We start from the raw sequence: 11,734 nt of genomic DNA, 5'->3' as shown, positions 1-11,734 counted from the left end.
GGAGAAGCAAGACGCTCTTGGGGTGTTAATACTGTGAACACCTCCGTTGTAGGCTCGGGTTGCATATATGTGCAAATAAACCATATATCATGAAGACATATCTGCCGAGTGGCTGAATGAGTGAGTGGCAAAATTAATGTTTGGCAGCTTAATGGTTCAAAAAGGGACCAGATAAGTGTGCTGATGGGTCAGTAGCTGTGTGGCTACTCCATGAAAGACTAACTGGCTGAGTGACTGGTAAAGTGTGAGTGGCTATATTCCAAGAGAGGAGCAAAATCTGGGACATGGGCGGCAGGTAAGGGCTCCCCTACTGCAGACATATATAATGATCCTTGGGCAGACAGGAGAACAAGAGAGCCAATGCTTGTCCACCTCCCTACCGACCCTAGGATACAGGAATTGAGAACTATTTCCAGCAGGTGGTTTGAGGGCAAATCTACGGGGCTTCTGCGTCCATGGCGGGCATAGCCAGAGGCAAAAGTGAACCTTACCTTTGTACAAGAGGCTACAGTCATGCAGAAGCCAGAGGTTTCTATATATACGCAGGTTCCACAATCTGCCCACCCGAAATGCGAAAATTCACTTATCTGAACATAAAATAATTTTGCCCAAACCTCACTATATGTTCTGCAGCTTCAGATACTGAACAGCCTGTTTGCCCACTTCCTGACGTGATTGTGCTTTGCTGGTCAGCGGTAGCCATTTTCGGGCAGAAAACATGAAGGGACAGAGACAGCTTTGTTGTTGTTTAGTCGTGTCCGACTCTTCGTGACCCCATGGAGAGAGACAGCAAAATCAGACAAATCAGAGATCAGGTATATGTTTCCCCTTTGTCTCTCTTTTGCTGGTCGGCTGCAGCCATTTCAGGAAGAAACCATGGAGTGTGTGGGGAGGGACGGGGAGCAAGACTGGACAAATCCTGGAGCAGGTCAGCTATAACTCACACAGCTTCATTATAGATGGCTCTTTATTCAGAGAAACAAGATAGGCCTAGAGAAGGCACCAACTCTTCATGGTAGAAGTGGCCCCATGGGGCAGTTGTGAGCACTGAAGGTCCCTGATTTCCCATAGCTCTCCAAGCCTTCCTTCCCAAGCAATCTGAGGCTCCAACGCCTTGTCTGTTTTTGCTCCACCCTCTTCATACCTCTTCTGGTCCTGGGAGACCAGCAGGGAGGGGAAGCTGGTCACAGCAGGAGGAAGGCATCTGTGCCTCTTAAGCAGCCTGACTTGTCTCTGCCTCTCAGCCCTGCTCCTCTCCTCTCCTGCCTCCGATTCTGAACTGCTTTCTGCTGCAGCCTCTTCCTGCTCACTAAAGCCTGTTACCTCTTCAGCTTCTGACACCTCCTCCCCCCAGTCTGCTCCCTCTGACCACTCATCGCCATCCCACCACCAATCCCTTAGCTCTGAGCCTTCTTCCCTCGGGGGTTCCTCAGCTGGTGCCTATGACAACACCTCTGCCTCCAGCCAGTCCATGTTCACTTGTACTGTACAGTGAGAATGCACCCCAATGGAAAAAGCCAATGAAGAATCAACTCGATGTGTTTTTGTTTTTACTTGAAAACTGGTTTTAAATTTTGGCAGTTACAAACCTGTACACATTCTTTTTCTGTCTTTTTTTTTCTTTTTTAGCAAAATAACACAAGACAATACTGCCAACAGCAAATATGAAAGACCGATGCATTTGCCGACGAGGGACCAGATCCACACGAAGTGATAACCTTCCCTTTGCATAAAGTTGTTGTGTAGTTGGAATAATGGCGGAACCTCAAATGCCTAAGTGAAACAGCATTAGAAAACATGTCTGTAATAGCATTTGTGCAAAGACCCATTCATCTGAAGGGGTGGGGTTCATTAGGAAGCAGTCTTAGAAACTGAGAGAAATGTTAATGAGAAACAGCTGATTCAAAGAAAAGTTACAGTACATTCTGAAGTGATTAAGAAGTGTTGTTTCCCCAACCTAGTCACCTTTTTTTGTTGATTTTTCCATTACCTTATATCTGACATTGATGAGTTTCTTCAGAATACATAAATGAACATGGAAAAAAAGAAATTAAAAGCAACTTGATTGGCATCAAATATCTACAAAAGCCAGGTAATTCCAAAATTATTATGTACATTATTTTATAAACTTTTTTTTAAAACACCAAAAACATACATCTTTTACAAACCAGCCTGCTTGCAACAGGTAAAATTTACAAGACAACTATTTTTCTTATACAGTGCTTCAAAAGAACTCCTTACATTTCCCAGACGACCCTCTCCAAATGCAGTTACTATGGGCTTGTAAAATTGTTCTGGAAACAACCTAGGTCTCTGATAATGACAGGATTTAGCTATACAGTGAGGGTTCAAATTTCCACCACCCGGTTCAAATTTATCCTTAACACTGCCGGTATCAAACCCTGGTTATGGCCTTGTAACACAACATTTGTAAATTATTGCTTTATAAAAAAAACTACATGATGGGAATCATTTCATTTGCAGTACTCTCCAGTTGCCCCTCTCACATGTGAAGTAACAACAACGTCAGTGCCTTTTTGTTTGGTGCATAGCCTTGGAAACAGCAAGCTGAAAGTAACAGTCTGCAATGGACAAGCTTACAGTAAACTGCATTACAGATATGTCGGGTGTGAGGACAAGTGCCAAGCAGGCAAAACCGTGATTACAAAATGATTTCAGAAACACCAAATGTTGCATCTTCATGAACATGCCTCCCACCTCCATTTCCTGATTTAAGGTCTTTCCGCAAACTATTTTTTGAAACTACAGTTCAATACAATAGCCCCGCTAAAAACTTCTTGCAGTTCTTTCCCTCTAGAATCTGAAAACTCCCTTTAAATAAAAGCAGCCCACTAACTTGATGGTAATGCCAAATTCTTTTGATGTTAATTCTTACCACGAGAAAACCAAAAGTCTGTGACCCTTGGTAGTATATGAATTCACCATCACAGACACAATGAGCTGCCGCCTGAACAGAAAGAGGTTTGGAGTCACAAATACCTCGTGGGCAATCCTTTCTTTGGATAGATTTGGTTTACTCTTTTGTTAGCAGGATGATCTTTTAACACTGAAAGCAGATCTGGGCAGCATATGACCCACAAAACGTCTCTAGGATGTCCTAGTCTACTACATGGAGGGAAGAGAGGTCAGAAATGTGGTTTTCCCTGCCTGGAGTCTGAAGTGCTTCAGGGTGGAATCCTACTTCCTCAGTCAGGCTACTGGCACATTCACACCACACATTAAAAAGCAACGGCCACTTTACATAGTAATGGCTTCCTTCAAAGAATTCTGGTAGCTGTAGTTTGCAAAGGGTGCTGGGAGGAGGTCCCTGTTCCTCTCCCAGAACTACAACTCCCGGAGTGGGAGTTTAACAGTCAATCCCTCTCCTCAGGAATGGGATGGCTCTGGGAGGGGAAGAGGGGTCTCTTCAAGAACTCTCGGCACCCTTAACAAACTACAGCCCCCAGAATTCTATGGGAGGAAAGCCATGACCATTTCTAGTAGCATCATAGTGCTTTAAATGTATTCTAGTGCGAATGTGGCCTGTGAGCCTTGCAAGACCAGCTCAAATTCAGTTGCTTTCAACTCAATCGAGTCATGGAACTTTCTTACAACTAACCTTTGCCACATGTCACTGGCACTAATCAAAACTGAAGACAAATCAGAAGCAGAAATGATGATTCACACAATGCATGCCCACTGTTTCTTCTGGATCGTGGCCAATGTTGTTAGGGATTTATTTATTTTTTAGCCTGGAGGATTAAGAGCGGAAACATGCTAGCAGGTCTGTGTGGGGTTAAGGAAGAGCCTAAATGAAAATATGGTGCATGGGTTAATGAATACAATTATTTCTGAGGTTTGCACAGCTGGACTTTCCCCCTTGCATAAGTTGGACAACTGTATGGGCCGAGGGGGCAGAGAGCAGCTGGAGGAAAAAGAGATAGGGGAGGAGAATGGCTGGCTGCATAGGCTTTGGGAAGAAGGGGAAGGACCGAAAACTGCAGGGCTCCCACGGAGGGGAGGGCAGCTTAGGATGTGCAAGAATGGAAGATATTCCCTGCTCAGGAGCCAAGGCTCCCACCATGCTGCTAATTTTAGGCAGCATTAAGAGTCCTTTGTGCGGAAGACTTGTAGAAAACAGGCGGGGGACACACCAAGTGCAGGGAATAGCAACGTTTATCTTCTTGCTTGTGCATTAAGGGGTTCCCGCTTTTCAATTTATTTCCCTGTGTGACCCTGTTGATATGTCGCAGTAAAAAATAAAAAATAAACCTAGATATTGAGCGCCCCTGGGAAACACGAGCTGGAATGCACCCTCTGTGAAGTGTAAACCAGGTTGGGATTATTTCACAATTACTTCGTGGTGGGGGGGCAAAGAGCAAAGGTCACTGGTTCAGTTGAAGAAAGGTTCAAAGTTCAATAGCTGAAGCGACCCAACGCATACTGGGTGCAAACTACGGCAGAACACCTCACTGCCCATCCGGCTATTGAAAAAGGAAGTTAAATTCTCCTGTCCCACCAGGACAATTCACACACACACACACACACACATCAGTGAGCTTCTCCATCAAGGAAGCACCTCTGAGTCAGCAGACCCTTTTGGCCAGTGTTGGCCGCCCCTCGCTTGGAAGAACTGGTTTGAGTTTGGGAGACAAATTTGTCATTTAGCTGCTTCTTCACAACTGGCAGACAGGAAGTTCAAGTAATACCGCTTCCCACCCACCCTCCAAGAAAACACATCGGAGGTGGAGGGACTGAGAAAGCAAAGGTATCACAAATTTGTTACGTCCATGATATTCTTGAGGGGAAACCAAGAAAAATGTCCATTAATTTAACAGGAAGTATGGACAGGCCTATATTTATCAAAATATTCATATGGGTGATATATTTGCCTTGGCTCAAAACCCATTTTTAACAGATGTCTCAGTGCTCTATCCAGAACGTTAGCTGCGGTACAAATCTTTGCGATCATGCTCTTAAGAGAATGTGGGGAAAGGGGCAGTAAACATTGAATTACGAGCTCCACGATGTGGATTTCAGAGTCTCTTTGCTATTAAAAGTGTTACATGGCGGTTGTGTTGTTTATTCCTTCTTGTTGCTTTTAACCATTTTGACTGCTGGGTGGCAGCTTATGAACAATATTTCACGTGGCAGAAAGAACTGGCTGCTGATTAGCTTAATGAAAGCTGAAACGATGAAGTTTGGTTCAGTCAGCAGAAAAGAAGAAGGAAAAAAAACCCAGTTCATGGAAGGGAAGCACTGGGAACACTCATTTAACGTCGTGTTGACAGAGAACTCGGCTAAGGCAGGGGCATGAAAAACCTGTTAGGGCATCTATTCATCCGTGACTCCACTCCAGGGGAAATGATTTATTCATTCCGTACCCTTCCTGACTGGCTGAATTCTCTTAGCAAAGGAAGAGTGGCTTCCCCTCCCACCTTTAAACTGTATATAGGCAAAATAAAATAAATAAAAATTATTTTAAGAGATGGCAACCCCTTTCCCTTTTTGCAGCATTAAAGCAGGAGATGCAAATATGGCTGGGGAACACTTCCCCAGACCTCCACAATTTTCTAGTTTTTTTAAGAGAGCATGTGAATGAACGAAAAGTGGTGATGAATCCCAAAAAGCCTACAGTGGGTCTCGAGGGACCGAACACACCAAAATAAATAAGTAAGTAAAAATAGCGTGGATGCCTTGGGAGTTTTTTTGCACAGACCACGTGTGGGATGCAGAAGCACCTCTTCAGCAGAGTTCCTTGCAAATCCTGCATCCTTGGAGCGTCTCTCAGCAGAGTGGCCAAGTGCGAAGGAGAGCAGGGCTCCCGAATCCTTTCACTGCTGTGCAGTGGCTGGAGTTTTTCTGCAGCTGCTGCTTACTCCTGCAAGGCAAGCTGCCCCAATCCTCCTTCTTTCCTGGAACTACAGGATGGTCAGTATGGTCTTAAGTACATTTCATCCTCATTTGATGACATCAAGGCACCGATTGCTACTAAGGAGTTGGTCTGGCAGTGTGTTAGCTCACCATCGTGCACAAGCCGAGGCACAGTGACCCACTGGATTCAGCTGAGAGCATGCAGTGATTGTTGCAGATTCCACATGGTTTGCAGCAGATGGGATATCCCGCCACTCAGTGTCTCAACGTGGTGCCAAAGTATCTCTAAATCCCCTCTTACTTTGGGGCTGGAGGAATAACTACGGCCTGCAGATCAGATCCATTGAAATTAACAGACACAGCTAACTTAGATGCTTAAGTCTACCCTGCATGGGGCTAAAACTGGAAACAACTCTTAGAATACAAACACAGTCACTTTAACTACATCCATAACATGGCAGAAAGGGATCTTATTATGGACTACTGGTTTGGAAAGGATGTCCCTTTCCCCCCCCCCCCTTAAAATTCAGATATACTTTGTGCAGCAGCAGCAGCCTTGGCACCTAATTCACTCTTATTTCTCACTTCACCCAAGTTCGACCCATGCAGACACAGTTCTAGGACCCAGGAAATGAGTTTCAGCTTTTCTTGAATACTGCAAGTGCTTCAGCCTTGTAACACTTTTAATAGCATGATCCCCCACAAAGCTGGTTGGAGAAAAATTCAGTCTGCCACCACACAACAGGGAACCTCTATGCCTGGCAACAAACAAACAACGTCAACTTCAAGGGATCGAGAGCCTTCTCCAGCTACCAATTTTGGGAGGCAACCATTTGTTATCTCCTTGCACATGGTCATCACAGATTTCTCGATAGGGTTAAAAATGGGTTATGCTATATTTCCACCTTGCCCCATATACAGATCTATTTATTTTTTTTCTCAGCGAAAAGAAAGCCTTCTTGACAGTTAATGCTATGAATGGGACCAAACGACAGAAAGAACGTCAACAAAAGAGGCTCCTTCACACTTGGGTCTGGTGGTGGGTCTCCACAAATGGAATGTGAACGTGGTGGTGGTCAAGGCGCAGCTCCTCAATGCTTTCATAGTCACTCATTGCCACCTCAGAGTCATCAAAGCCACAGCCCATAGAAACGTCAGACGACGATGCGTCCAGGGAATTGTGTAAGGACAAGGGCTTCTTGGGCAGACTATTGTTCTCTGCGTTTGGTCCTGGGCCAACGCCAAAAGTACTAAACTCGTTCCCAGTCTGAGACCCGCCATTGTCCATCTCGTTGGGGAACTGGTGTGGAGGGAGGTACTGGCTTGGGTGGAACTGTGGCCGTCGCCTGCAATCCGGGCTAAGTGTGCCGGCCATGGAGACCGGCTGGGATGAAGGAAGGGCTTCGTATTGGTCTGGGTAATCCTCCGGGAGGGGAGGCGGCAACTGGTCCTGGTTTAAAAACTCCTCATCCTGCGGAGGAGGGTAGTCGCTGTCAATATCGTAGCCGCCAAGGTAGTAGTCTGTTTCCAGCTCCCTTGTGCTCCCGTGATGCACTGAGCTGCCATCTGTTGTCTCATAATTGGGCACCTCCTCAATGTCAGATAGTCGAGCGCTCGGCATCCAATCAGAGGTGTCCCAGTGATAAGCTGCGGAAGGAAACAAACCCACAGTGAATGGGGAGGGAGGCGTAAGTCTTGGAAGAGAGGCGGCCAATGGCATGCACCCGGCATGAAGCAAATCCCCACTGGGTCCGAGCATAATGAAGCTGTATATGCAAAAAAATAGCTGGCATGCATCACCGTTGTTTTGCTTTTTAAAACCCTGGCCAACCATGCTTTGGCCCAAGTGGAGAGAAGCGACATAACGTCACGACGACAACCAATGCAACACAGCCAAGTTTATGTTAGAAAGGAAGAGTCTGAGAAATAAATTAAAAATGCTGAAAACCCAACATAAGGTTCCACGCATGGGAGGTGAGCATCAAACTGTTAGCGCAGAACGCAAATATATACATTAATAGAAGTCAGCATGCTCTTGCTGCTGCATTCTTTTCCAAGATCTTGGTCTGGGGAGGGAAAGCAAAATTACACAGGCACACAAAATAAATAGGCAGAGATGAAAAAGAACCAACAAATCCCTGGAAGAAAAATAAAAACGAAATGCCACCCCTCCCCCGCCTTGGGCACCAAAAATATATACATGCTCAGACATGCAGAACGTGGGCATAGCGTGATCTAAAAGGTGAAGGCCGAACTGAGTGTATTAGTAATGTGTTAAAACTCCGGCCTTTGGGACCCCCCTCCACATTCCCACGAATTGCAGCAGGCAGGTATGCGTCACCTCTGTTGTAGTTCTGTCCTTGATCCATATCAGTCACTGTTAAATACAAAGTGGGAGAAAAAGCAACACTGGAAACTCTCAGGCCTGCACATTGCAGAAAAATCTCACATTGCTTCTAAAACACATCTGACTTAAAAGTATTACGAAAAGCGCTTTTAAGCAAAGCTTCAGTTTAAGGTTTATCTTTTTAAAAAGCAAATAAATCTGATTTTTCTAGGCAGAAGTCAATCGACAAAATCACTTTACGTCTAATCATTACGACTATAGTTATCTGAATCAAACATGCAAAGCTGACTCAAGCACATAGCTTTAACACAAACAAAAAAACCCTATGCAGTTTTTCCCCCTCTCTCTTAAAATTTGCGAAGTATGCTTTATCTCTCTCTCTTGCTCACTGTGAAACAGAAAAAAAATAAGAATCTACCATTCTCAGGGCCGGTTCAAACAAATCTGGGCCCAAGTACGCTCAGATACCACGGTGAGAGGCACGGTATAACAACCTGAACAGAACAGAATAGAAAGGCAGTCAATTGGGCCACCGGAAGCAAATACGACAGAGCCCTCTCCTAGCTAGAAAGAGGAGACTTTCCATATGGAGCGTGGAACGAGGTCGGGGGAAGCAAACAGCCTGGGTTCCTTCTCTGCCTTTATTGTAGGGTCTGCTAAGGATAAGCCGCCATGGTGGGCTGCTGCTGCACTCCCAACACCGAAGTCACTGTTACTTACTGGGATGGAGTAAGGCAGGTGGTAGCAACCTCAGAGCCATGTGGGCACTTTGGTGGAGCCAGTCCCTTGCTTCCACTGGTGCATCCACCCTGTGCCAACTTTGCTGCCACCCTGCTCCACCCCAGTAAGTGGTAGGGTGTGAGGGAGGTCCCCAGAATCCACACCACTATCTCGGCGGCTCCAGATACCAAGTCCGACTGCTGGCCCAGGTTGTTGCTATCTGTCCTTAGGGCTCAAGCAGACTTCCTTTTGCACCACACATTCCAGGCACTATAAAGCTCTGTGTCTGGGAGGTTTGGTTTCGTCCCCATGCTTTACCCAGGAAAACCTTGAATCGGAGCAAACGGCAATCCGCAGAAAAGCCGACTGCCGTTCGCTCTGCTTCGTTGGTAAAAGGTGGGTTTTCCCAGGGAAAGCACGGGGACAAAAAACCAAAGACACAGCTTGGAAACAAGAGCTCTAAAGCCCACATATATGCCTAGAAACATGGGACGAAAAGAAGGCTGGAGGAGCCCTTAATAGCAGATTGCATCTCTCCAGGCTTTCTTTCAGGCAGCACTCTTTCATAGCCTACCTAGAGGTGGCAGGGATTGAACCTGGGACCTTTCACATTCAAACTATGTTTCTGAGCACAATTCAAAGTGTTGGTGCTGACCTTTAAAGCCCTAAACGGCCTGTGTCCAGTATGTCTGAAGGAGCGTCTCCATCCCCATTGTTCTACCCGGACACTGAGGTCCAGCGCCAAGGGATCTCTGGCGGTTCCCTCACTGCGAGAAGCCAAGTTACAGGGAACCAGGCAGAGGGCCTTCTCGGTAGTGGCGCCTGCCCTGTGGAATGCCCTCCCACCAGATGTCAAAGAGAAGAACAACTATCTGACTTTAGGAAGACATCTGAAGGCAGCCCTGTTTAGGGAAGCTTTTAATGTTTGATGCATTACTGTATTTTAATATTTTGTTGGAAGCCACCCAGAGTGGCTGGGGAAGCCCAGCCAGATGGGTGGGGTATAAATAATAAATTATTATTATTATTAGCTTGTTCTGTACTGCTGAGCTGTGCAGTTTTTTCTGCAGGAATGCAAATAAGCACATCATATCTCAATATAGGGTTGCCATTCTGCCGTTGGCAACAGTGTCTGGGCGAAAATCGGCAAAACATCTGGGAAAATCCGGACGCATGGCAGCCCAACAGCCTTGAGCAAAATTAGAAAAGCTCAACAACTTTGCCAAAAAAAGAAAAAGAAAAAAGGGTGCAACAATCTTTCTGTCCGGACTTTCACTCTTTGGAATATGGCAACCCTATCATAATAGGTTAACAGCAAGAGGGATTTAAAGGCATAGGATGGAAAGAAGCCAGAAAGTAGGCTGTCCTTTTGGAGAAAATGGTACTTATGATGCAGCTCTAATAGGACTTTTTTTTATTATTATCGGGAGATATGACCTGAACAAATTGTTCAGGGCAAACCTTCTGAAATCAGTGGACATGATAATTCATTTCTACTCTTAACAAAACTTAGGTGGAAGCAACCCTACGTTTTTCAACTATGGAGCCCAGAAGTTTACTTTTTATTGTTTTTTAAAAAGAAGGTACGGAGCAGTCTTTGGGGCAGAACTGCAGTGAAATTTATTTTGGGGAGAAAAAGACTTTTCCCCCTGGAACGCTAACCCTGCAGAAGCTTGGTGAAGCATGGGATCCTTTCAGAAGATAGCTTTTTGTGATATGTTTGGACCACATCTCCTGTGATTATCATTTAAAGGCTTTACTTAATTATAAAGGCCGAAGTGGAACACGACAGAACTGGGCTGTCCTGGGTGCAGAAATTCCTCAAGCCCCGGCTGGGGAACCTGAGGTTCTGGCCAGGATTTGAGCTGGGGCAAATTCTGGCAAAACAAAAACAAAAAACCTCAATCTCTGCATTCCTCACACGGGAGCTTTGATGGCAATGAAAGATGAACTGAAACGAGGCGAGCGAGATGGTCGGCAGAAGGGAAACCCTTTTTTTCGTGACCAGTGGTTACAGCTCAGGTAGCACTGTCTGAACCGGCCCTGACTGCTCCAAAAGAACAAAACAAAAAACTGACTCAAAAGCATTGCATTGAGAGGAAATGAGGACCGTTTCTGGGTCACTGGTTTTATGCCCATACCCCACTCAGCGCGGAGGTACCGCGTGTCTTAGTGCATGCCTATATGGACAGTTTATATTTATGCTACACAGCAGAACCTCACTAACCTCCTCACTTGCCCACCATGCAGTTCATAAGGACTTCCCTTCCTTTCCCACATTGAAGCAAGATTTATGCAAGCGAGGTGTTGTGGACATGCTGCCATCTGCCTTATTGCAGGGCAGATTTGAGGGTAAACCATACGCGGAACGAGTCTGCCCCTGCAGCTTGATGGAGGAAGAAACTGTCATGCCTTGTTACGCTGCCGTTTCTACGGGGATATACGCTCGGTATTTATTATCCCTGCTATGCAAAAATCTCCAAATGAATCTGAACTTCAGTGTCTAAAATCCCTGGTAGAGGGCAAGGATCCTGAGATCACGTTAAGGGTCGCCAAATTCTGTGCGATTGCCATAAAACTTAGGGAACAAGCTGTGCTATCACAATGATTAAGGCCTTAAATGATAAATTTAGGTTATATGTTAGTGACTAAGTTTTAATTTATAAATTTTTTTAACTGTTGCTATATCTGTATTGTCCCTGTTATACCTAATAGCAAATTTAAATGTATCCCTATCGTGTTTTATGACTTCCTTGATATTTTATGTGGGCTGGAACTGGTCTGCGACCGAAA

The 11,734-nt window shown here is 45.4% G+C and overlaps 1 protein-coding gene across 10 annotated transcripts in view; it reads right to left on the bottom strand.

Annotated features, from left to right (window-relative positions):
- Window positions 1–1,533: 1,533 nt before the first annotated feature.
- FAT3 (FAT atypical cadherin 3) overlaps window positions 1,534–11,734 on the bottom strand; it is a 459,497-nt gene continuing 449,296 nt past the window's right edge. For 5 of the 10 annotated variants that reach the window (XM_079973209.1, XM_079973213.1, XM_079973214.1 and 2 more), the window contains 2 exons: window positions 8,216–8,251; window positions 1,534–7,521 (listed from right to left, as the gene is read on the bottom strand). In XM_079973209.1, coding sequence (XP_079829335.1) covers window positions 6,896–7,521; window positions 8,216–8,251 — 662 coding nt within the window. In that variant the 3' untranslated portion in view covers window positions 1,534–6,895. Of the gene's footprint in view, window positions 7,522–8,215; window positions 8,252–8,639; window positions 8,716–11,734 lie in introns of all 10 variants that reach the window. The other 5 variants (XM_079973212.1, XM_079973215.1, XM_079973217.1 and 2 more) reach the window with 2 other exon arrangements.

The sequence above is a fragment of the Podarcis cretensis genome (genome assembly GCF_951804945.1).
Source record: "Podarcis cretensis genome assembly, chromosome: 4".
In the NCBI taxonomy this organism is placed as follows: domain Eukaryota; kingdom Metazoa; phylum Chordata; class Lepidosauria; order Squamata; family Lacertidae; genus Podarcis; species Podarcis cretensis.
This window is presented reverse-complemented; position numbering and strand designations above follow the sequence as displayed.